Source organism: Microtus pennsylvanicus, chromosome 7, assembly GCF_037038515.1.
Source record: "Microtus pennsylvanicus isolate mMicPen1 chromosome 7, mMicPen1.hap1, whole genome shotgun sequence".
In the NCBI taxonomy this organism is placed as follows: Eukaryota; Metazoa; Chordata; class Mammalia; order Rodentia; family Cricetidae; genus Microtus; species Microtus pennsylvanicus.
In genome coordinates this window covers 2,240,436-2,265,940 of record NC_134585.1, presented here as the reverse complement: position 1 = coordinate 2,265,940, position 25,505 = coordinate 2,240,436, and the positions used below count along the sequence as shown (strand labels likewise).

At 56.4% G+C, this 25,505-nt stretch overlaps 2 protein-coding genes across 6 annotated transcripts in view; both read left to right on the top strand.

The window, feature by feature from the left end:
• The first annotated feature begins 282 nt into the window (after nucleotides 1-282).
• Atf6b (activating transcription factor 6 beta) lies at nucleotides 283-8,456 on the top strand. Its single transcript, XM_075979484.1, has 18 exons — nucleotides 283-401; nucleotides 737-816; nucleotides 1,286-1,364; nucleotides 1,612-1,703; nucleotides 2,449-2,593; nucleotides 3,716-3,801; nucleotides 3,915-4,050; nucleotides 4,133-4,249; nucleotides 4,377-4,510; nucleotides 4,981-5,166; nucleotides 5,250-5,341; nucleotides 6,032-6,211; nucleotides 6,369-6,476; nucleotides 6,563-6,644; nucleotides 6,831-6,901; nucleotides 7,055-7,166; nucleotides 7,298-7,382; nucleotides 7,861-8,456. Exons 1-18 carry the CDS (start codon nucleotides 299-301, stop codon nucleotides 8,079-8,081), a joined length of 2,109 nt encoding a protein of 702 aa, XP_075835599.1. The 5' UTR covers nucleotides 283-298; the 3' UTR covers nucleotides 8,082-8,456.
• Nucleotides 8,457-13,506: 5,050 nt separating this feature from the next.
• The window catches only part of Tnxb (tenascin XB), a 60,170-nt gene continuing 48,171 nt past the window's right edge, over nucleotides 13,507-25,505 (top strand). For all 5 annotated transcript variants that reach the window (XM_075979483.1, XM_075979482.1, XM_075979480.1 and 2 more), the window contains exons 1-3: nucleotides 13,507-13,681; nucleotides 22,912-23,295; nucleotides 23,577-25,415. In XM_075979483.1, coding sequence (XP_075835598.1) covers nucleotides 22,920-23,295; nucleotides 23,577-25,415 — 2,215 coding nt within the window. In that variant the 5' untranslated portion in view covers nucleotides 13,507-13,681; nucleotides 22,912-22,919. The remainder of the gene's footprint in view (nucleotides 13,682-22,911; nucleotides 23,296-23,576; nucleotides 25,416-25,505) is intronic.

Here is a 25,505-nt window from a genome sequence, read left to right as displayed (position 1 = left end):
CCGCTGAGCCATAGTTCCAGTCCAGATGTCGGAACGTTAAAGTGCTAAGAACTACATTTCCCACAAGGCTGATCTCTGAAGCGTCTACAGCGCGTGCGCAGTTCCGCCTGGACGTGAGGAGCGGCTGGCCACTGCCACGTTCCCATTGGCCCAAGTGTACAAGTCACTGCTCCTTCGTGTCATGTGCTCAGCACCCAAGCCTCTGACTGGTCAGTGAGACTTCCGGGATGCCCGGCTTCCTCCAGCGAGCCCACTGATTGGCCGGAGGCCAGGGAGGGGCGGGCCCGAGAGCCGGCTCATGGTGGGGGGTGGGGGGAAGATGGCGGAGCTGATGCTCCTCAGCGAGATCGCCGACCCGACGCGCTTCTTCACCGACAACCTGCTGAGCCCAGAGGACTGGGGTGCGCGGAGTGAGGCCCGGGGGGAGGGAGCGGGCTGCGGCCGGCGCGGGGCCCGAGGCGCGCGGGAAGGCCGCAGAGGGTGGGCGAGGAAGGCTGGGCGGACGCCGAGCCCAGCGTCTGCGGCTGGCGCAGCGGGGCTCTTGTCTTCCCGGGGTGCGGGAGTAGGGATGACCGTGGCCTCCCGCGGGAGGGAGCGCGGGGCTGCCCCGGGGTCGGGGGACAGGGGCTGGGCGACTGAGGTGTGTGGCTCAGCGAGTGGGCGGGCGGTGGGTCTGGCTCGGCCGAGCCAATGGGGAATGGAGCTGGGGCTGACACTCGCGCGGGCCTCCTCGCAGACAGCACCTTGTACAGCGGCCTGGATGAAGTGGCCGAGGAGCAGACACAGTTATTCCGCTGCCTGGAGCAGGATGTCCCGGTACTGCTGCCTCGTCGATTCTCCTGTAACCCTTGGTGGTGGGAGGGGCACCCCAAACTCGGAGTCATCTCCAAGCCAGAGCTCACCCTGCTTTTGTTAGACCCGAACATTGCGAGGAGAAAGTCCAGTTTCAACATTGTCCAACTGGAGCAAGCCTTTTTTCAGAGGTGCACGCGGACTAGCCAGCCCGCTCTAAGTTGGCATTTTTGAGAGCAGTCCCTTCTGGACTTCTAAGGTCCTTTTCTCGGGGAGAGATAAAAGATCAGCAGCTGTAAGCCTCTTTACAGGGGCGAGAGAATCGTTTGTTAGATATTGTTAGGAGAAATAGAAAGAGAGGAATACAAGTATTTTTGCAAAATGTGTGTGTGGGGGGGGTAACAATGGGCTCCTTAATTTGCAAGGTGTGTTGTTCCTCTTTTGGTTTCACACTTTCTCACTTTCCCGCCTTTGACTGTGCCCCATCGCTTAGTTCGACAGCAGCTCTCTGGATGTGGGGATGGATGTCAGCCCCCCTGAGCCCCCCTGGGACCCTCTACCTATCTTCCCAGGTAAGAGACCCTTCCTGCTGCATCCCAGAAAGCATAATTCCCATGTCGTTGTGTGCAGTCTATACAGGTGTCTGCACTCCGCTCTCCCATCCCCAGTGTGCATGCTGTCCCTCCTCACCCTCCCACCCTCCACCCTGCTCAGGTTACTTACTTTCGCAGTGTTGGCTTTGTGCATACGAGCTGGGCATCTGACCGTGAGCTGTATTCCCGGTCCTTCCTGGTTGTCTCCCAACTCTTTGCCTTTCAGATCTTCAGGTGAAGTCTGAGCCGTCCTCTCCCTGCTCGTCCTCCTCCCTCAGCTCAGAGTCTTCGCGTCTTTCTACGGAGCCCTCCGGCCAGGTGAGAGAGTCCCCCGTGGTTCTCTGTGGCAGGAATTGCGCTCCGTTCACTTTACTTCTAGGTGCCGAGGTTCTATGTGTGTTCTGTGAGTCACGAAGCGAGTCATGACACCTCATGTGCTGACTGTCCACTCTGGTGGCGTGGAAGGAGGTGGGGCCTATCCAACATGCAGAGGATGGCAGTAGTGGGGCTGGGGAAAGAATGCTGGTAACACTGTTCTTACCCAGTGTCCACGGTAACGTGATAGTGGCAGTCTGGAGAGTTTGTTGACTTTGCCCAGAAGGAAATAGAAGAACAGAGAGCCAGGAGCCTGGATAGAATCTCAGAGCTGATGAGGCCACGGCACGGATAACTGGTGGTTTGGTAGAATCTCAGGACTGTTGAGGCCACGGCACGGATAACTGGTGGTTTGGTAGAATCTCGGGGCTGTTGAGGCCACGGCACGGATAACTGGTGGTTTGGTAGAATCTCGGGGCTGTTGAGGCCACGGCACGGATAACTGGTGGTTTGATAGAATCTCAGGACTGTTGAGGCCACGGCACGGATAACTGGTGGTTTGGTAGAATCTCAGGACTGTTGAGGCCACGGCACGGATAACTGGTGGTTTGGTAGAATCTCAGGACTGTTGAGGCCACGGCACGGATAACTGGTGTTTTCTGAGCTCAGGCTTTTGCTCTCATGCTGGTTCTCAGAGCCTCTCTAGCGTCCCTCCCTTCTGTCTTCCTGCCTCCCTGCTCCACCCTAGCTCTCACAGGTTCCTGGAGTAGGGGAGGTGTTGAACGTGAAGACGGAGTCCTTAGCACCCCCACTCTGCCTGCTGGGGGATGATCCAGCATCCCCGTCTGAAACAGTCCAGATCACTGTGGGTTCTGCCTCCGATGACCCCTCAGGTAATCAGCCTGTCACTGTGCCACTGGGGGCCAGGAGGGGGGGCACTCCTTTAATCCCAGCACTAAGGAGGCAGAGGTGGGCAGATCTCTGAATTTGAGGCCAGCCTGGTCTACAGAGTGAATTCCAGGACAGCCAGGGCTACACAGAGAAACCCTGTCCCAAAAAGCAAAAAATAAAACAAAAACTGCCACTGGGGAGGGGGGAATGGGACTAAAGAGATGGCTCAGTGTTTAAAAGCACTGGCTGCTCTTCCAGACGACCCAGGTTCAGTTCCCAGCACCCACATGGCAGCTCACAACTGTCTATAACCCCAGTCCCAGGGGATCCAAGGCCTCTTCTGGCCTTCAGGAGTTTCAGTCACAAACATGGCTCGTAGACATACGTCAAGCAGAATACCTATGCACATCAAACAGAAGAACAGGCACTTGGCTCTGTCAGGGTGGGATGTGTGCACCTGTGTGGACAGGGACAGGAATACAGTGGGAGAGCGGATGACGGCCTCGAGAAGGGAAGCTGGGCAGGAGAACTTCAGAGACAAAGTGAGGCAGTAGCCTCGCGGAGCGCAGCACCATGTTTGCTTTTCTCCTTTCTCGTGGCCTGTTCACCAATGTGCATTTGCGTGTGTGTGCTGCTCACCCACCCCAGCGCACACACCCTGTCCCGGTTACTATTTCATTGCTGTGCAGACCACAGTCGAGCCTCCCTGTGGGGCTGGCTTAGTCCCTGGTCAGCATGGTGGGAAGCGTGGCGGCAGGCAGGTGTGCACAGTGCTGAGTGTTCACCTCCGGTTCACACCCCGAAGGCAGAGAGCCTGGGCTTGTTCCCGATTCCAGGGACGGGAGAATGGCCCTGTCCTTTCCTCTTCAGTAGTTATCTGGTAGCCAGCTCTTCTTCTTTTTTAAGATTCATTTTCTGTGTCTGAGCATTTTGCCTGCATATGCATCGTGTGTGCGCAGTGCCCCAGAGGTCAGGAGAGGGCCTCAGATCCCCCAGTCACTGACAGTTGTCAGCCACCACGTGGACTGTGGGAATGGTTCTCTGCAAGAGCAAGAGATTCTCTCTCCCCCTGAGCGTCTCTCCAGCCCCGGATAGCCAGCTCCTGTGTCTCCTGCCCCCCACAGATATCCAGACCAAGGTAGAACCCACCTCTCCACCTTCTTCTGTCAACTCCGAGGCCTCCCTGCTCTCCGCAGACTCTCCCAGCCAGGTGCACACAGTCTCCTCTCTTCTGCAGCCCCAGCCCCAGCCCTCCTCCAGGGGTGTGAGACGCTCCCTCTTGACCCCCACTCCCAGCTAATGTCTCTGGACTGCCCTGCGTAGGCTTTTATAGGAGAGGAGGTTCTGGAAGTGAAGACAGAGTCCCCATCACCTCCCGGGTGCCTCCTGTGGGATGTCCCCGCCCCTTCGCTTGGAGCTGTGCAGATCAGCATGGGTCCATCCCCTGATAGTTCCTCAGGTAATGAGAGCTCCTGACCCGGGGTCCCTGGTGAGAGGCTTTATAGAGCTGTAATTCCCTCCTTCCTCTCATCTTCCTACAGGGAAAGCTCCAGCCACTCGGAAGCCTCCACTGCAGCCCAAACCTGTGGTGCTAACCACAGTTCAGGTGCCCCCCCGAGCTGGGCCTCCCGGCACTGCTGTCGTTCTGCAGCCCTCAGGTGTGGAGGACGGAGACGGGGCTGCAGGGAGCTCACTGCCACTGACGTCCCGGCCCTTTGGTGCTTGGGCGTGAGGTGGAACACCGACACTGTCTCCACTCTGACTTGCCTCTGCTTCCTTTCCCAGTGTCCCCAGTCGTCCTCATCCAAGGTGCTATTCGCGTCCAGCCTGAAGGGCCAGCCCCCGCAGCCCCACGCTCCGAGAGGAAGAGTATTGTTCCAGCTCCTATGCCCGGGAACTCCTGCCCACCCGAAGTGGATGTAAGTGTTCAGGAGGGTGGAGAGGCTCTTGAGTGGGAGGAAGAAAGAAGTCTATCGTGGAAACAGCAGTGCGGCAGAGGGAGTTACCACACGGGATGGAGGGCTGAGACCTGTAGGTGTGCTTTTACAGCAGGAGGAGGCGGTGGACTGAAGTCAAATCGGGGCATCCCACTTGGTTGTGGGTGCCGGGCATAGGCAGTTTCCCGGGGGAAACGCAGGCCAGCTGTTCTTAACTACAGCCCAGTTAACGTTAGGCTCGGAAAAAGATCGGAAAGAAGGAAAACCCAAAGAAAGGCCTGGCAAGGATGCTGGTCCTACAGTCTCCCTTGTCCCCCATCTGAGGACCTGGGGGAATGTGGCAGTAGATTGTAGGTCAGGACGGCAGGAGAGTAGCCATTTGTGCTTTGGGCAATGGGTCCCTGGTATTGGGGGCGTGGACTCTAACTCCTCTCTGACCTCGCTGGTGCCAGGCAAAGCTGCTGAAGCGGCAGCAGCGAATGATCAAGAACAGAGAGTCGGCCTGCCAGTCCCGCCGGAAGAAGAAGGAGTATCTGCAGGGGCTGGAGGCCAGGCTGCAGGCTGTGCTGGCAGACAACCAGCAGCTGCGCAGGGAGAATGCTGCCCTCCGGCGGCGGCTGGAGGCCCTGCTGGCAGAGGTTAGCCTGTGATGCCCTTGGGGAGAGAAAGGTGGGAATGGCAGGCCCTCAGTAACCCCGCCCCCTCCACGTCTGCCCTGCAGAACAGTGAGCTCAAGCTGGGGTCTGGGAACAGGAAAGCTGTCTGTATCATGGTCTTCCTTCTCTTCATCGCCTTCAGCTTTGGACCCGTGAGGTGAGGCCGCTGCCCTGTTGTGAGCAGTGTGGGCCTGGGCCGCGGGCTTCACTGATGCAACATTTGGGGCACCCTTAGCCCTGACAGTGTGCCTGTCAGTCTCTGCCTGTTTGCCTGTTCTCCCGCAGATGGCTCCAGGGGTGGCGGAGGCCTCAGTTGATGAAGTGCTTAGCATGCAAGCATGAGGGCCTATTTGACCCCCTGAACCCACATTCTGAAAAGAGCTGGCTGTGGCAGCGGGCACTTACACAGCAACAGGAAGGCAGAGGCAGGCAGGGCCAGTGCTTGGTGAGCTCCAGGCCCGTGACAGACAGTGACTCTAAACTAAGATGAGAAGGTGGATTGTACTGAGGATGGGAGCCAGGGTTGACCTTGACTTCTGTGTACATGGACGTATAAACCCTTGTTCCAACCCCCTTCCCCCACAGTGACTTACGGGCTCCCCTTGCCCCAACACGCACCCACCCTAGTGACTTCCAGGCTCTCTTGGTGCTGGGCATTAGAATGCTCGCTCTCCTTTTCCTCTCTCCTGGACCTGTGAGGCAGGCAATCCTCCCGCTCCTGTCTCACGGCCGGGGCCTCACTCTTGTGGGGCCGGTGACACCTGCGCCAGCCTGACTGCAGAGTCCTGGCTCTTACTAAAGACACCGAGAAGCCAGAATGCTTCCCCATCTGCCTCCCTCCCCACAGCATCAGTGAGCCACCTCCAGCTCCCATGCCTCCTCGGATGAGCAGGGAGGAACCTCGCCTCCAGAGACACCTGCTGGAGTTCTCCGAACAAGGGCTGGCTAATGGTGTTGAACCCCTCCAGGACACTGCCGAGGGCTCCGAGGAACGGCAGCCCAGCCCTGCAGGCAGGCCCAGCTTCAGGTGAGAAGCAAAGAGCCCTCTCTGTTAGGGATGAGAGCTAGTCTCCGTAAAACCTGCCTTCGCATGGCACAGAGCCAAAATTGCTGTCGCCCAGGGCACCTTGCTGGCGCCCTGTGCCGGGCAGTCTCTGACTATTGCCTCCTCTTCTTTCCTTCAGAAATCTGACGGCCTTCCCTGGCGGGGCCAAGGAGCTACTACTGAGAGACCTGGACCAGCTCTTCCTTGCCTCTGACTGCCGCCACTTCAACCGGACCGAGTCCCTGAGGTGTGCAATCTGCCCTTGGAAGCCCCGCACATAACCCTGCTATCCTGTATGGTGCCTGCCTTAGAGGTGATGGCCTGTCTCCCTAGGCTTGCTGATGAGCTGAGCGGCTGGGTCCAACGTCACCAGAGAGGCCGACGGAAGATACCTCAGAGGGTCCAGGAGAGACAGGTAGGAGCCCTTGGTTCTGAGTCATGGAAGGCCAGATGAAGACAAGAGCTAAGTGTCCTGGGGATTTCAGGGCATTGTGGGGCCCGTGGAGGAGTGGATGTGAGATGGCACCAGCTTCCAGGGACCGCCTGTCTCTCTCCGTCCTCCCTTTACCCTCTTCAAATCTTTAGATACTTCTCCTTCCAGAAGTCTCAGCTACGGAGGAGGTCACCTCCAGTGAAACCAGTCCCCACCCAACCTCCCGGACCTCCTGAGAGGTGAGCATTGGTTATGCCTTTACTGAGCTTAGTCACTAGAAAGAGCCCCAGGGGACGTCACTAACATTGTCCCCAGCAGGAGTCTGTCCTCCCAGCAAGGCCTTTGTTTCTTTCCTCTCCATGGGCCTCCTAAGTCTGTCCTCACCTGCCTAGGGACCCTGTGGGCCAGCTGCAGCTGTACCGCCATCCAGGCCGCTCTCAGCCTGAGTTTCTAGATGCAATCGACCGGCGGGAGGACACCTTCTATGTTGTCTCCTTCCGAAGGGTAAGCTTCCCTCCCTCCCGCTCCCTCCTGTCTGTCCTCCTGTCACCCTGGCCGTGTGTCCCCTTCATAATCTTAGTGGAACCTGTCCCTGTGTCTTCTTCGGCCACCCAGCATGCTCCTTCTGCTCCTAGGACCACCTGCTGCTTCCAGCCATCAGCCACAATAAGACATCCAGGCCCAAGATGTCCCTGGTGATGCCAGCCATGGCTCCCAATGGTAACTCTTTCCACTGGCTATGGGGAGGGTTCTGAAATCTGAGGAAGTTTTTGCAGAGATCCAGCAGGGGGAGCTAAGGGAGAAGGTGAGATTAGGGGCCGTCCAGAGGCTCAGAGGTGGAGAGAGGTTAGGAACCGAGGAGAAAATAAAATGCAGAGTTGTGTGCCTGAAATCTTAGCATTGAGGTGTCAGGAGTGGAAGGTGGGAGTATGGGGTGAGTCTGGGTTACATAATGAGACTGTCTCAGCCAGACCAAAAGCTGCACCCATAGGAGGCTAGCAGAGGGGGTGGGAGCCCGCTGCATTGCTCACTTCCTCATCTTTCCTCTCTGAATCTTCTCCTGTGTGACCCTCACTTACCATTGTCATTTATTTTCCTACTCCATCCCCACCCATGGCCCTGCCTCTCTGCCCTTCCTTTTCTTCATAACCTCCTAACCCTCCTCCCCATCTCACCTCATCCACCTCCCCTTCCACAGAGACTGTTTCAGGCCGGAGCCCCCCAGGGGACTATGAGGAGATGATGCAGATCGAGTGTGAGGTCATGGACACCAGGGTGATTCACATCAAGACCTCCACGGTGCCCCCCTCACTCCGAAAGCAGCCGTCCCCAACCCCAGGCAATACCACAGGTGGCCCTTTACCAGCTTCTGCAGCCAGTCAGGCCTCCCACCAGCCCCTCTACCTCAACCACCCCTGACCTCTGCAGCTCACACTGGCTTAGAACCTGATCCCGGGGCTTGGGGTAGTTGGTAAGGGAGACTAGGGTGTGGGGAGTAAGCACTTAATGGGAGGAGGGCGGGTGGTTCACCTCTCCTCACCTCTTTTCAGAATATAGGGCTCCTCTCGTTCCTGCAAACCCCCAGTCCCCCACTTTCCCTGAGGGCACTGCCTAAGGTTCAGTTTAGGGCTGGGTAGCTACCATAGCCTCTTTGTTCTTTCTTTTTCCAATTCAGGAAGAGACATGGGACTTTGGTCCCCAGGTGGGACAAGGGATGTTCTTGGGTGGTGGGAGTCGGCTTGCGTGTGTGTGTATCTTTTTTATTATTATTAAATAAAACTCAGATGGAGTTAAGGAGTGGTGACTGCCTTCCCAGTGTGCGGCTCCTGTAGGACCAGCATCAAAGAATCATCACTACAGAGGTCACTGGTGGCGGAGTGGGGTGGAATCAGACCTCATGTCATCCCCCGCCCCACCCCGCAACTCCTAGGGTATGTCTGTGTCTAGCAATGATGTCTGTGGTGTTGGCGTGACAGCCAATATACAGATCACCGGAATGTGTCTGAGTAAACAGGAAAGACAGGGGGCCCCACGCCCTTCAGGGCACACAGCAGCTCCAGTCCTTGTTCTACCACAGGTCCCCCCTGCTTTCCAGGATGAGCTGTCCGCACAAACAACAGGCGTGGGGGCCAGAGGGCCTGGAGCCCAGGAAGGCGGGATCACGTGGAGGGGCCTGGTAGGGAGAAGGGGGTATGTCATGGAGCCCAGGAAGGCGGGATCACGGTGGAGGGGCCTGGTAGGGAGAAGGGGGCATGTCATGGAGCCCAGGAAGGCGGGATCACGTGGAGGGGCCTGGTAGGGAGAAGGGGGCATGTCATGGAGCCCAGGAAGGCGGGGTCACGTGGAGGGGCCTGGTAGGGAGAAGGGGGCATGTCATGGAGCCCAGGAAGGCGGGATCACGTGGAGGGGCCTGGTAGGGAGAAGGGGGCATGTCATGGAGCCCAGGAAGGCGGGGTCACGTGGAGGGGCCTGGTAGGGAGAAGGGGGCATGTCATGGAGCCCAGGAAGGCGGGATCACGTGGAGGGGCCTGGTAGGGAGAAGGGGGCATGTCATGGAGCCCAGGAAGGCGGGATCACGTGGAGGGGCCTGGTAGGGAGAAGGGGGCATGTCATGGAGCCCAGGAAGGCGGGGTCACGTGGAGGGGCCTGGTAGGGAGAAGGGGGCATGTCATGGAGCCCAGGAAGGCGGGATCACGTGGAGGGGCCTGGTAGGGAGAAGGGGGCATGTCATGGAGCCCAGGAAGGCGGGATCACAGTGGAGGGGCCTGGTAGGGAGAAGGGGGCATGTCATGGAGCCCAGGAAGGCGGGGTCACGTGGAGGGGCCTGGTAGGGAGAAGGGGGCATGTAATGGGACATCCTCTTGGTCCTGAACTGAGGGAGACAGACCTGAGGGAGGGTCCAGATGGAGAAGACAGGAGTAGGTAGGCGGAAAGGCTGTGTGCTCTGAGTGGAAGGAAGGGATCGGATGAGGGGGCCAGTCTGCCTGGCTGCCGGGTCCCCTGCAGTTGCTCCCACCCAGCAGCGCCTTGGCCTGACCCTACAGGAGTGGCCTGGGTCAGCTGGAGGGTGTGAGCTGGACCTGGGCTCCAGGCCCAGATGACTGGACAGGGGCTGCCTGGCTATAAGCCTAGCCCTGGAGGAGGGAGGAAGAGCCTCACGTGTCCAGCCAGGCTCTCCCCGCTCCTTTTACCCACCCCTACTGTGTTTGGAGTGAAAACAGACCGGGGAACTATGGAAACCTGGAACTAGGGCGCCCAGGAACTCAGCCTTTCCTCCCTCCAGAGGGCAACCCTGGTCCACAGCCACTTCCTGTTCCAGGATCCCTTGAGCACCTTATCCAGGCTGTAAGGGAAACAGATGACCTGGTCCTGGGTCCCTTCGTGGGCTTTGAATTAGCTGATGGCCCTCTGTGAACTGTGACCCGCCTCTCTGCTTTTCAAGGGGGTGCTGCGGAACCTGGCACTTGTGCTGGGGTGGGCACTGCCTCAGTCCTGGGTCTGCTGCTTGTCCTGGGTGGGAAGTTGCTCCAAGCCTGGAGTGCTCCACCCTAGACCTCGCAAGTGGTGGGAGACTGGGTCCCTCAGGCTCGTCCTGGGAGACCCAGGAGAGTGGGAGACTGGGTTGCAGGACAGCAGGTGGGAACAGACGCAGCTGCTGCCCTGCAGGCCAGCATGAGCTTCCTTCCTTCTGCCCACCTGGGCTCCGCTGTTGCTCTGGACCTAAGCAGGACTTTGACGTCGAAGGCTCACCGCTTCCTGTTCTACTCTTTGTTAGTCGGTCCTTCGCAGTCTTCATCCCGTCTGTCATCCCGCCCCTGCCATCTCTTTCTCCCGTGCCTGCCTTCTTCCTCTGCCCCACTCAAGTGTTCTGTTTGACTCCTTAGCCCACCTCGTTTTCCTCAGTTCTCTGCCTCCTTGTCTTGCCCCATGGTCTTCACATCACCACTGTTGGCCCTGTCCAGCTGCCCCCTTTTGTGTCCTCTCCTAGGCGGTCAACACTCCTTGTCCCGTCCCCATCCCGGCTCTTCTTTTCTCCATTCTTTCCTTCCTCTCTGCTCTTCAAGCTCGGTGAAGTGAAGTCCTGGCTGCGGGGGCCAGGACTGGGGAGCCTAGTGTTTGCCTCATCATTCTGCTATGGCTTCTGGATACAGCACATCTGGATCCCGGGGCCCAGATGTGTGGTTGCCACAGCGACCTCAGTCCCTCTGGTAAATACAGGCGCCCACCCGCTCCAGAGCAGAGAGCAAAACAATTGTGTGACTTTCTTTTGTCACGAGATAGCAATGTCCTCCCTCCCGTCTCTCCACACCCGTGTCTCCAGGCAGGGAGAAGGCTCCAGACCCTTGCTCCCCGGCTTTGTACTTCTCCCAACCTCTGGTGTTCTTCTCTTCCCGGGTTGCCTATCCTCGCCCTGTACCTCAGCTCTCCACCGTGCATGGTGACCACCCCCATCCCAGGCGGTTTCTTCTCACTGAGTCTGCAGAGTAAGAGGGCAAAAGACCTTTCAAAAGTTGAGTTCTTCACCGTTCCTTCTCAGAACCTTGAAGAAGCCATTTGATTCGTTGCCATCGTCAGTCCGCTCTCCAGAGCTGCTGGGGTGAGGGTGGGCTTTGACTCCATTCCTAGCAGAGCTGATCAGCACCCACGAGCCCTCTCTCTTAAGCCATGAAGGGTGCAGGGAAGCCCGCCCTGTGCTCAGCTGCTGTGTACAGAAGCCAGGTTGTTTCCTGCCCTTGCCTCTCTGGGACACTTCCTCGGGTCACCTCTGGCCTCTCTGTGCCTTCAGGCTCTGCCCTCAGTCGCCCTCACTCGCCCTTGTCTTCTTGTTCTCTCTCTCCTCTTCTCTGACTTTGGACTTTGAGGGTCATTCAAGGACACGGGGCTCAGAGCCAACGACCCCTGGACTCAGGATCCTGGGAACAGCTAACACGCTTGTTCTAGACAGCACCATGACCTTGCGGGCCCCGCAGGACACCTTACTGGAGCCATTCCCGCTCTGGCTCTTGGCTTCTCTGGCTCTCTCCCCCAGTCCCCAGGGTTCAGAGTTGACCTTCACTCCTAACTGCGAAACAACAGACTTCCCAGGGGCCTGGGATCCATGAGGAAGTGGTTCTAGACAACCACGATTTCAAACCTGCAGCTGTATCTGCCTCCGGTCCCTTCCCTGGAAGCTCATAGACTGGGGCCCTGCCTTCCTGTGCCAAGACGCCAGCATCCAGCCCCCAAGCCATCGTCTCCTGGCCCCTGGCCACCTACATGGTCAACTGTACTTATGGGGACCCTACTTCCCAACTAATAGAGGTGTGGAACAGGACCTAGGGAAGACATAGATGGGCCTTGTGCTTAACTCCAAAATTCAGTGCTATTGAGAGCTCAACTGCCACCTGTTCTCTCCATAACACAATTTGAAGACCCCCTCATCTGCTGCCCCCCACTTCCCTGGGAGACCTGAGGACCATCACCTACTCATGGTTCTGGGGGACTCTGGCCAAGGCAGAGGAAGGAAGCTAAGCCCAGCTCTATCCCACAGACTGACTTCATCTTCCCATCAAAGCCAGGAGAAAAACACACACACCCCGGCCCAGGGACACACGGGTCCACCCGTGAGGGAGCTCATGTGTACTGCTGCTCTCGGCCACATGGGGCTGGTGGCAGTGGCCACAGGCACAGGCTGTGCCAACCTGCTTCCTCTCAGGCATACCTGTGACTGGAGGTGTGATTTGTGATGCAGACACTTGTGCCACAGCCTGCATGCGACACCAGACGCATGTGGACCCCTTCAAATCCCCTCGCCATCACCTGACCTGGCTGAGGTGTGTGTGAGCCTTAATGATAAAGTTGCAGTGGAGTAGAGACAGCTGTGTCCTCAGCATAGAACCTGGGGCGAGGGGTGGGGGGTTCCCTTTGATACTCCTCTGGGGAAAATCTCCATCAGCACCTTGTTGGGGCAGCCTTTGGCTAAACACCACCTGTCAGTTGCCGGCTCTGGCTGCTTGCTTGCCCCTATACCAACCTCTCGACCTTCTACCATTCCTTCCTAATCTCCACACACCCCCAACTACTACTTTCCCAAATTGGATGTCCTGGTGTTCAGCCAAGCTTTTGCCCAGCCAGTGCCCTAGTCTCACTTGCTATTCCTCTAGGAATTTGCTGAGTTGGGGCAGTGAAAAACAGGGCAGAGATGCCGAGCTGGGAATCAGAGAGGGGCTGGGCAGAATGAGCAGCAAAGGGCTGCTCAAGTCCAAGTCAGCGGAGGAAGCAGGAGAGGGGAGGAGTGAGGGAGGGGTGCAGTCAGGAGCCCCAGGAATGATCTTACATTGGAGAGGTTCAAGCTTGAGTGTGCGGTTGCCTCTCATCCCCACCTCTGCACCTGCACAGTACAACCAAAGGGGAGTTTAGGGATAAATAAAGAGGTGCTGAGCAACAAATGGGGTGAGATCCAGCTCATAGCAGCAGCTAAGAAGGAGGGGAAGGGGGCTTGGCGGTAGGGATGGAGACCATGAGGAATGGTGCTGGCAGAGAGGGGAAATGGGCTAAAGGAAGGGGCCAAAGGTGGGGAGAGAATAACGGAGAATGCCAGGTAGAATGCCAGGTTGCTCAGAAACTGCGGTGGGGAGAAGGTTAAAAGTGAAGTAGGGAAGGGCATGGGGGTAAAATAAGGGACAGAGAGGTTGAGATGAGGGTACAGGGGAGATGACTCTGGTCCTGGACAGGGAGGGGGCTGGTGGGAGGGGCCGGAGGGGTAGGAAGACCTGCCCTATCTCCGCTCCCCTCCCTGACCTCATGCTGGCCCTCCCCTTCTCCTCCCCCTGCTCATTGCGGGCTCCCTGCTTTTCTGTCACCGCTGTGAGATCCACAGTCCTGGTACTGGCTCTGCTGCAAGGGACAAGGGAAGGGTCCCCCCAAGAGTCCAGGGCTGCTGAGGGCTGCTTACCCTGCCTGAGACACTTCCTTTATTGGGGTCGGGACTGAGCAGGTTCAGAGGTGTAGCAGCCACCACAAGCCACCACGCTCTCCAGGTAAGTAACAGAGCTCTGGGAAGACCAGAGGAGTGGTGAGCGGTGAAGGGTTTCCCTCTGAGCTGCTCCACAGTCGCAAGAGTCGCAGGAGTGCCTGCCAGGACAGGGGCTTTCTGCTCAGCTCAGAGAAAATGCAGGCAGACTCTGGAGGGGTGTTCAGGAGACTAAGGCAGAATGCGGTGTGTGTTGCATGCACCAAGGTTTGGAGGGGATGCCGGTACCTGAGAGGGTCTGGGAACTGTGGGACTCCCGGAGTCAGGAGGGTACAGTTGATCAGGAGGCAGGGGCAGCAAGGAGGACCAGGCTGGGCTGAGCTGTCCAGCTGCACACTGGGAGGAAAGAAAGCACTGTAGGTTTTGAATGCTAGAGCTGGAGTTGCTGAGCCTGGTGTCGGGATGGGGCAGAGGAAGCTGTGCAGAATGGGGATTTTTCAAGTAACCGCGTGCGGAGTAACAGGGGCTGAGAACAAGGTCTGGGGAGGTGCAAGGCTTTCGGAAGTGCTGAAATGGGACAGAGAAGACTCGTGGGCATGGGAAGGGCTCAGAGCTTGCAGAGACGATCCCATAACTTGTTCTTGGCGAGTTCTCTGCACCCATGACTCACAGTTCAGCGAGCCTGCAGAGACTGAGTGATGTCCCCACAGGGCACAGGGCTGTGTCTTCATTCTGTCCCCCTTCCAGGCTCTCTGCTTCTGTGTGCCTGAGTCTTCCCACCCACTCCCCAATACCCGTGACAGGCTCGGGTGGGGCGGGCGGGGCCTCTTATCTCGCCTGGAAAGAATTTAATGGCTTAGAAACAACTGGAAGTGGAACTGAGGGGAACTACTGGGAAGTAACTAGGAAACAGCAGCTGTTGCGGCCCCGCCCCTGCTTCCCGGATCTCAGCCCCTCCCTCCTGCTGTCCCTGGCTACCTCCAACCCCTGGAGACCCAGCACCTCCATTAGTCACACTTTCTTCCGCTCAAGCCCTGGCCATGGGTGCAAGAACCAGAACCCATCTTCCTGTCTCTCACTTTCCCCCTGACCTTTCCCACTGGGGGTCTGGAAATCCTTTCTCTTAATTTTTCTATTCCCATGGCCCATCTGCTTCCTCCCAAAACAAGAGGTACCTGGATCCCCAGCTCGTCTTTTCGACCTGTCTCAGCCCAGTATCTGAGACTCCCTGCTTTCTCACTCCCGGGTCCTGCTGGACTTCGCTGGGAGTGGGGCTACCAGGGGGAGGTGATGTGACCCTGGAGTGGAGCCAGACCCCACCCCTGGATCAGCCCCCACCCCTGGGTCAGCCCTCATGGAAGTCTGTCCTCTCCCACCCAGGAGGACCAATGGTCCCCAGTGAATAAAGTGTCAAAGTTGGCCACACACTGAATACCTAGGTACTGAGTCACAGTTTGGGAAGACGCCCCCACCCTGCCAGTCCTCCAAGTATAGTCGGATGCAGAGAGGGTGCGGCCGGCCCCCCAACATATTTCAGAGAGTCAGAGAGGGAGACACAAGAAACACCCAAATCTCTGCTTGCCCAGTGCCAAGAGAAGGGTCAGAATTTTCCTAGCGTTGGGAGGGGAAACAGGAGCGCTCACATGGTGACAGGAGAGGGGGAGGGGAGGGCCTGGGAAAGGAACTATGGGGCATGGTCTCCGAGGGTCACACCTCTCTTCTAGACCAACCTCAGCAGCCTTTCTGGAGAAGCCAGTGGGGTTTCTGTACGTTTTCCTGCTGCAGAGACCCTCTCCCCCCATCACCTAAGTGAGTGTGAAGTAGGATCCAGTTGCGTGAAGAGACTGGTCAACTAGAGGGCCCAAGGGGTGCGAGGAAGCAAGCGGGAAGTACATACCCTCCGCCCCCCACTTACAGAGCAGCCGCTTGTGCTGTTCCCACTACAGCTCAGTTCTCCGACTCAGCTGCCCTCTCCGCCAGTGTAATCCACTTTCTTAGGCATCCCCCAGGGGCCAGGGATGCAGCAACCCTGAGGGGCTCACACATCGGAAAAAATGCTGCCTTATTTGTGTTGATATGAGGGTTCATGTACAGGTGCACGCGTATCTGTGTCTGAAGACAAATGCAGGGGTTGTATTTGCCTATGCCGTGTATTTGTGTGTGTGCGCGCGCACATGCACCCCACAGTTGGCGCAGGGGTGATTTTCTGTCTCAGCACAGAGTGACAGGCAGGCCAGAGCCCCCTCCCACCAAGGGCTTTGCTGTCAAGGAAGGGCAGCCCTGCCTCATGGCCTTCTGCCAGGAGCAGGCACTTCCCATGGAAAGAGCCTCTCCCTGGCTCTCCTGTCTCTTTATTTTATTTTACTCCTTGAGATGGGGTCTTACAGAACCTAAGCTATTCTTAAATTTTCTATGTAGCGGAGGCTGGCCCTGGCCTGTTGGTCCTTCTGCCTCGACCTCCCAAGTACTGAGATTTCAGACATGGGCCGCCACACCTGGTTTATGTGATTTTGGGGATCAAACTTAGAGCTGTGCTAGGTGGGCACCCCACCAACGGAGCGGCCCCTTTCTGTCTCTCAATACCAGTCAGGGAGCGTTGTGTCTGGTGGCCCTGAAGCTAGGAAATGTGTCTGTTGGGAGAGAGGTGTTACAGCCCTTCCTTCCTGGCCGGTCAACATTCCCAGTGTTCAGGCTGCCCTGCTCTCCTGGCCTCTCTGCTCTAGACGCTGGGCACCTGCCAGCATCGCTCAACTTTCTCAGCAGTTGGAACCCATCCTGCCTCGTCCTGCTCCCTGCTCACCTCTTCCTGCTCCCTGCCTCATTCTTTCTTTTCAAATTGTCTCTCCACTTGTAGGGAGCCCACAACCACATCCAGATAAAGAAACGAGGAACCCTGAGTCCAAACCCTACCCTCTCCTGATCCAAACCCTACCCCCTCCTGAGTCCAAACCCTACCCCCTCCTGAGTCCAAACTCTACCCCTTCCTGATCCAAACCCTACCCCCTCCTGATCCAAACCCTACCCCCTCCTGAGTCCAAACCCTACCCCCTCCTGATCCAAACCCTACCCCTTCCTAATCCAAACCCTACCCCCTCCTGAGTCCAAACCCTACCCCCTCCTGATCCAAACCCTACCCCCTCCTGATCCAAACCCTACCCCCTCCTGATCCAAACCCTACCCCTTCCTGATCCAAACCCTACCCCCTCCTGATCCAAACCCTACCCCCTCTTGAGTCCAAACCCTACCCCCTCCTGAGTCCAAACCCTACCACCTCCTGATCCAAACCCTACCCCCTCAGTTTGGGTTTTTCCGTTTCCACAGGAAGTGCTCAGAGGCGGAACATTTGCCTAGAAATGCAAAACTCCGGGTTTGATCCTAGCACAATAAAAATTAATAAAAATGTAGGTGGATGAATACACAAACATCTTCAAGGGCCAGCAAGATGCTCCGCAGGCAAAGGCTCTTGCTGCCAGACCCGATGATGTGAGCTCAGTTCCTGGAGCCCCTGTGGTGAATGGGGAGAAGGGACTCCCAGAAGTTGTCCTTCCAGGGCCAGGCCTCCATTGCGACTGTGACATGTCAGGTCCACACGTGAAATGGACAGTTGTAGTAAAATGTGGAAAATGAGACTTTCTCCTACCCACGTCAATCTGCAGCTCACAGAGAACCGCCCGCCTCCGCCTCCCAAGGGCTGGGGTCTCAGGTGTGGCCCACCGCGCCCACTCAGACTTCCTTAGAGATTCCCAGCACCCTTCTTCTCTGGCCTTGTTCCTTTAGGAGCCATCCACAGGATCCCACTTTGTTTTGGTTTTTCTTTGTTTGTCTTTGTTTTTGTTTTTTTGTTTTTTGTTTTGTTTTTATTTTTCAAGACAGGGTTTCTCTGTGTAACAGTCCTAGCTGTCCAGGAACTAGTTCTTGTAGAGCAGGCTGGCCTTTAAGTCCTCAGGAATTTTTATTCCACAGTGTGAATAAGCCACAGTTAATTCAATAAGAGCTGATAGATGCTTTGGTGGTTCCCCTCAGGGCTGTTGTCTCTGGTTCTGCCATGTTGTATTTGGTGGTTCCCCTCAGGGCTGTGGTGTCTGGTTCTAATGTGTTGTTGTATTTGGTGGTTCCACTGGGGCTGTAGTGTCCGGTTCTAATGTGTTGTTGTATTTGGTGGTTCCCCCTGGGGCTGTGGTGTCTGGTTCTACTGTGTTGTTGTATTTGGTGGTTCCCCTGGAGCTGTTGTCTCTGGTTCTAACATGTTCTTGTATTTGGTGGTTCCCCCTGGGGCTGTTGTGTCTGGTTCTGCCAGTTGTTGTATTTGGTGGTTCTCCCCCGGGGCTGCGGTGTCAGGTTCTGCTGTGTTGTAGTATTTGGTGGTTCCCCTGGAGCTGTTGTCTCTGGTTCTAGCATGTTCTTGTATTTGGTGGTTCCCCCTGGGGCTGTTGTGTCTGGTTCTAACATGTTGTTGTATTTGGTGGTTCCCCTCGGGGCTGCGGTGTCAGGTTCTGCCATGTTGTTGTGTTCCTAGGAGTCACTGTGGGCTCAGCAGCTCTGTATATGTTCAGTTTTATTGCACAGTGTATGTTCTGCCTGTTTTCCAAAATGCTTGTGCCGTCCAGTCCTCTCCTCCTGGTCCTTGACTCTTCAGCACAGCTACTGTTGCTACCAGACTTCCAGGCCCAGACACTGTCCGTGGTCCTAGCCCTGACCTTGGTCCTGTTCTTCACTCCAGCCTTAGAGCTCGTCCTGGGCTTACACTGAATTTTACTGTCATTATTAAAGTCAATAAATACTTACTGAGGACATTGGCCGTGCTGAATGCAAGACAGAGCAGCCAGTAAAACAAAGAGAGAAATGGTAGCACCCTTTGTCATCTCGAGCTTGAGAGTCCTTTTTATACAAGCTCACAAACCATCATAAACAGTACAAGCAAGAACTGCATGGATATCATGATGGGGCCTCAGCCTCTCTGGGTGACGTGGGCTGGAGACCTGAAGCCTGGAGTGAGGAGCAAGCCTGCTCCACAGAGGGGCCACTGTGGATACAGAGGTTTAGCATGCTCCACAGAGGGGCGACTGTGGATACAGAGGTTTAGCATGCTCCACAGAGGGGCGACTGTGGATACAGAGGTTTAGCATGCTCCACAGAGGGGCGACTGTGGATACAGAGGTTTAGCATGCTCCACAGAGGGGCCACTGTGGATACAGAGGTCTAGTGAGGAGCAGGGAGACTAAAGTAGGTAATGAAGAACAGTGGGGGGTGTACGGTGAGGTGACTCAGTGGGTCAAGGTGCCTGCTGCCAAGCCAGATGACCTGAGTTCAATTCCCGGCTCCCCACGGTGGAAGGAGCCATGGGTGGAATATTGGACATCACAGACTGCTTCAAAATGGAAGACGCGGCTAACTTAAATTGATTTTTGTTGCTGTTGTTGTTTTTCAAGACAGGGTTTCTCTGTAGCTTTGAAACCTGTCCTGGAACTAGCTCTTGTAGACCAGGCTGGCCCCTAACTCACAGAGATCCGCCTGCCTCTGCCTCCCAAGTGCTGGGATTAAAGGTATGCGCCACCACTGCCCCGGCTTTATTATTGATTTTGAGAGATGTTGAGGAAAATGAAGACAGACATCCCTTAGATTTGGTGGGAGACCACAGGGGGTGTTGGTTAGAGATCGTGACAATGGTGGAGAAGCCAGTTGGAGTGGATTGAGGCGTGTGTGCGGAATAGGGAAAAAGGGCTGGAAAATGTAGTTAAGTGTGGTGGCTGGAGGCCTGCGATGTGGGGCAAGGATTTGTTTTTAATCACAGGGTATAATTCTCAGACACTGACACACAGGTCCTACGTGTAGAGTTCAGTGAGCTGTACATACATCTGTTCAGCCCAGTGCAGGTGAAGGTACAGGACGTCCCAGGAATCGCCCCGTGCCTCCTCCAGTCTGTAGTAGCCCCAAGTGTAATCACACGTCCTGTCTCCTAAGAGCACAGTTTAGCTCCGCCTGTTCATAGGCCTCCCATAAATAATAGCACTTAGGACATTGTCTTTCTGAGTCTGCTTGGCACATGCATGAAATTCATTCATGTCATGTGTAGCAAAGACAGAGGAAGGTTTTCTTGTTGCATAATATTCTGTTCTGTCTCTCCCTCTCCTGTCATTCATCCAGTTCAATTGCTTTTCAGTTAATGTAAACAAAGCCGTTAACAGCCAGTGGTGTGTGGTGGTGTGAGCCTGTTATCCCAAAATTTGAGAGACTGAGGCAGGAGGATCAGACGTCTGGGATCCTTTATCAAAATGACAACAGTTTAGGAAAAGAAACAGAACAAAACCAAAAAACACTCAGTGGTTAGAAACAATGGTTGTTGTTGGTTTTTGTTATGTTTTGTTTTTGTTTTTTTGCTTGTTATGTTTTTTTGAGACAGGGTTTCCCTCTGTAGCTTTGGAGCCTATCCTAGAGTTCTAGCAATTTTGCTCTGTAGACCAGGCTGGAGCCTGTACTAGAATTTGCTCTGTAGACCAGGTTGAACTCAAACTCACAGAGATCCACCTGTTTATGCCTCCCGAGTGCTGGGGTTAAAGGCGTGCCCCACCACCACCTGGTTACAATGACTGCTCTTACAGAGGACCCAGGTTTATTTGTTTGTAGTTAAAATTTCAGATTTAGTTTTCAGTTGTGTATGTGTGTGCGTGTGCACATGAATGCAGTTGCCCAGAGTTCAGAAGAGAGCATCTGACCCCTAGAGCTGGAGTTACAGGTGGTTGTGAGCTGCCCAAAACAGATGTTGGGAACTTAATTCAGATTCTCTGCAAGAGTAGCACACACTCTTAAATGGTGTACACGTGTGTATGTTTGTGTGCGTGCATACTCATGTGGAGGCCAGCGTTCCACATTGCCCCATCTCCTCAGCGCTGTGCTTACAGGCATGCGCCGTAGCGCCTTCTCTCTCTCTGTTTGCCTCACTTGCTTCTCCCAGTCTGTGAATTGTCTTATTTTCTTACTGATGTCATTTGATGACCAGATGTTTTCAATTCTTGAGTGAGACACACAAGTCCGTGGTGGAGCCTCTGCCCAGCATGTTCCATTCTCAGCAAGGAGGACACAAGTCAGGGAGTGAAGTTATCACTTCCAGCAAGGCCCACTGTGTTCATTCTTCTGTGGTTAGGTTTTGTGTGCCTCACTTAAGCAATTTTCACTTACTCCAATCATAAAGGTCTCTCCCCATGTTTTCTTCTACGTTGCTATGGGAACCTTTGCTTTTCCTCTTGTATTTAGGACTGTGATCCCTGCCACAGCGGTTTCTATATTTGTATATAAGGTGGGGGACCAATTCTTCCTATTTTCCCTGTATGGTTCTTTAACTGATGCAACATTATTTATTTATTTGATTTAGTTATTATTTATCTTCGTATGTACTAGTGTTTTGCCTGCTTGTCTGTGAACCAGTTGTGTGCAGTGCCTGTAGAGGCCAGAAGAGGGCATCAGACCCCCTAGAACTGGAGTTAGAGAGGGTTGTGAGCTACCATGTGGGTGCTGGGAACTGAACCCAGCCCAGGTACTCTGCGAGAGTGATAAGCCCCACTCATCTCTCCAGTCCCAGCCATCTCTCCAGTCCCACCCTTTCTCTTTTTAATTGCCATAGTATCTTAGTTATTCATTAATGACCACATACACATGGGTCTTTTCCGGGGTCCTACTCCACCTGTGCGCCCTGGCAGTTTTGTAAATCTTGATATTTGACAGTTCTGAGGAAGATATTAAATTGGAGATATTTGAGCTCATTAAAAAAAAATTAAGAGGTATTACTTTTGAGGCTTTTTTCCTCCTACTGGGTTGCCTTGTCCAGCCTTGATATGAGGGTTTAGTCATATTGCAACTTGTTATATTGTGTTCAACTGATATCCCTACGAGACCTGTTCTTTTCTGAAGGACAATGGAGGAGGGATGGTTCTGGGGCAGAGGGGAGGTGGTGAGGAGGGAACTGGGAGGAGTGGGGGGAGGGGAGCTACCATCAGAATGTAATGTATGAGAGAAGAATAAAAAAAATTAAAAGATGAGCGGGCATGGTGGCACACACCTTTAATCCCAGCACTCGAGAGACAGGCATGTGGATCTCTGTGAGTCTGAGGCCAGCCTGGTCTACAGACCTAGTTCCAGAACAGCCAGGACTGTTACATGGAGAAACGCTGTCTCAAAAAAACAAAATGTAACAAACAAATTAGTAGGCTGGCTGGAGAGATGACTTAGTGGGTAAAGATGCTGCCCGCCAAGCCTGAGGAACAAGTGAGATCCCAGGGGTGCCCGAAAGTCATTCTTTGACCTCCACAGGCATTCTCTGGTATGCCCAGCTCCCCATCATAAACAAACAAATAAACGTATTTCTTTTTAAAGGCTAACGGGAAGGATTTAATGGAGAGCGAAGGACTATAACTCAAGGGGGAGCCAAGCAGAGTAGCATCTGCTGCTCATGCTGGCACAGACAGGAGGAGCAAGTGTTCAGGCCATCCTTGGCTACACAGTGAATTTGAGGCTAGCCTGAGCTACAGGAGACCTGCGTTGAAAAAGGAGGAGGAGGGCAAAGAGGGGAGGAAGAGAAAGAGGAAGAAAAAGAAGAGGGAAGCAAGGAGCTGAAGAAGCCCCGCACCTGTGCCCGCACCTGTGCACGCACCTGTGCCCTCACCTGTGCCGGTCTGTCAGACAGTGGGCACTAGGGGGCTGGCTCCAGGTGCTTGGGGAGGCCTTGGCCTCATCTGCGAGACTCCCTCGGCACAGGTGTGTGGGCTGAAGTTTTTATCTGACCAGTTTTCCTGCCAAGTACATGCAGCCGAGCCAGGACAGGTGAGGTCTCTGTTCTCATGGACCTCCCTTTTAGTGGTGGGAGACAGGTTAAAAACAAAACACAAAACCCACACAGATGTCTAGGCCACACTAAATGCTACCCTGAGGAGTGTGAGTAGGCCATCGTGATGGGGGGGGGGGACAACAAGCTGCTCTGCCCAACATAAGGATGGCCGGAGTTATGCCCGTTAAAGGCACAACTGTAAGAGGCCAGCTGTGGGGCCAAGGAAAGAGCATTCTAGACAGAGAAACATACAGAAGACACAAGACCAGCTTGTGGAACAAACAGAAACCGGTTAAGCAGGGAAGACAGAGTGGCCAAATGACTTAGAAAGTCTAGGACCAGATCTGCCCAGAGAGGCTACCCTTGAGGCTCAGATTCTCATCACCAGAGCTGAGTTTGTTACTAGTCCGGCTCTGTTGATGCGCCGGTGACTGCGTCCAAGCTGAGTCAGTTCTCACACTTGCCCTCTCTCTCCTCAGCTTCCTGAATGATGCCAGCTCGATGTGCCCTAAGGACTGTTCTCGCTCTCCTGGTGCTGCTGGGCAGAGCCGGAGCAGGCCCTTTCTCTCCTCGGTCCAATGTGACCCTTCCAGCCCCACGGCCCCCTCCCCAGCCAGGGGGCCCTTCTTCTCAGCTGTATGAGCACACTGTGGAAGGAGGGGAGAAGCAGGTGGTATTCACCCACCGCATTAACCTGCCCACTTCGGCTGGCTGTGGCTGTCCCCCGGGCACTGAACCCCCGGTGCCTGCTTCTGAGGTGCAGGCACTGAAGGTCCGGCTGGAGATCCTGGAGGAGCTGGTGAAGGGACTCAAGGAACACTGCTCAGGAGGGTGCTGTCCCACGGCTGCGCAGGCTGGAACGGGTGAGCCCTGATGGGGGCGGGGCACAGAGGAAGGGAGAAGAAGATCAGGATGGGAGAGGTGCCTAGGGTGACATTAAGGATCTTGGTACAAAGGAGAAAATGTGGCACTTCCTGCTCCTTAGGGGTGACGTGTGCACTGAAGGTTATATATAACGTGGAGAGTCGACCCAAACACTCCCAAGAGGGCATATACGCTAAGCAACTAGGAGCTAAAATGGCCTTCTGAAACTACCGGCCATCTGCTAATACGAGCTGGGACTCCCTTCTCCTTCCCGCACCAGGCCAGACCGACGTGCGCAGCCTCTGCAGCCTCCACGGTGTCTTCGACCTGAGCCGCTGCACCTGCTCCTGCGAGCCTGGCTGGGGTGGACCCACCTGCTCAGACCCCACCGACGTTAGGACGCCCACCTCGTCCCCGCCCTCAGCCTCCAAGACCTGTCCAGACGACTGCAACGACCAGGGTCGCTGCGTCCGAGGCCGCTGCGTGTGCTTCCCCGGCTACAGCGGCCCCAGTTGTGGCTGGCCCTCTTGCCCCGGAGATTGCCAGGGGCGCGGGCGCTGCGTGCAGGGTGTGTGTGTGTGTCGCCCTGGCTTCTCGGGCCCCGACTGCAGCCAGCGTTCCTGCCCTCGCAACTGCAACCAGAGAGGACGCTGCGAGGAAGGGCGCTGCGTGTGTGACCCCGGCTACTCTGGTGAGGACTGTGGGGTGCGAAGCTGTCCCCGGGACTGCAACCAGAAGGGTCGATGCGAGAACGGACGCTGCATCTGCAACCCCGGCTACTCTGGTGAGGACTGTGGGGTGCGGAACTGCCCTCGGGGCTGCAGCCAGAGAGGCCGCTGTGAGGACGGCCGCTGCGTGTGTGACCCCGGCTACAGCGGTGAAGACTGTGGCGTGCGGAGCTGCCCATGGGACTGCGGCGAGGGAGGGCGCTGCGTGGACGGTCGCTGCGTGTGCTGGCCCGGGTACTCAGGCAAAGACTGCAGCACGCGGACGTGCCCGCGTGACTGTCATGGCCGTGGCCGCTGCGAGGACGGGGAATGCATCTGTGATGCGGGCTACAGCGGCGACGACTGCGGTGTGCGGAGCTGCCCCGGGGACTGCAACCAAAGGGGCCACTGCGAGGACGGCCGCTGCGTGTGCTGGCCCGGGTATACAGGGGCGGACTGCAGCGCGCGCACCTGCCCGAGGGACTGCAGGGGCCGAGGGCGCTGCGAAGATGGCGTGTGCGTGTGCCACGCGGGCTACAGCGGCGAGGACTGCGGGGTGCGCAGCTGCCCCGGGGACTGTCGCGGCCGGGGAAGCTGCGAGAACGGCCGCTGCGTGTGCTGGCCCGGGTACACAGGCCGGGACTGCGGCACGCGCGCCTGCCCTGGTGACTGTCGCGGGCGCGGGCGCTGCGTGGACGGCCGCTGCGTGTGCAATGTGGGCTTCACTGGCGAGGACTGCGGGAGCCGTCGGTGCCCTGGGGACTGCCGCGGACATGGCCACTGCGAGGACGGTGTGTGCGTGTGCGACGTAGGCTACTCGGGTGACGACTGCAGCACACGCAGCTGTCCCGGCGGCTGCAGGGGCCGCGGCCGGTGCCTGGACGGGTTCTGCGTGTGCGATGATGGCTACACGGGCGAGGACTGTGGTGTGAGACGGTGCCCGCGCGACTGCAGCCAGCAGGGCGTGTGCCAGGATGGCTTGTGCGTGTGCCACGCGGGTTACGCGGGCGAAGACTGCAGCATCCGTACCTGCCCGGCCGACTGCCACCGGCGCGGCCGCTGTGAGAATGGGCGCTGTGTGTGCGACCCAGGCTACACCGGCCCCGCCTGCGCCACTCGCACCTGCCCAGCTGATTGTCGTGGCCGTGGGCGCTGTGTGCAGGGAGTGTGCCTGTGCTACGCCGGCTACAGTGGTGAGGACTGTGGGCAAGAGGAGCCTCCTGCCAGCGCCTGCCCCGGGGGCTGTGGCCCACGGGAACTGTGCCGTGCAGGCCAATGTGTGTGTGTCGAGGGCTTCCGAGGCCCAGACTGTGCCATCCAGACATGCCCAGGTGACTGTCGCGGCCGGGGAGAGTGTCTCCAGGGCAGATGCGTCTGTCAAGAAGGCTATGCTGGGGACGACTGTGGGGAAGGTGAGCCAGGTGCCTTCTCCCATACAGTGGGGCGGGTACAGGGATGCTGGCAGCAGAAGCGTGAGGCTTAGGGGCCTAGAGGAAGAATGG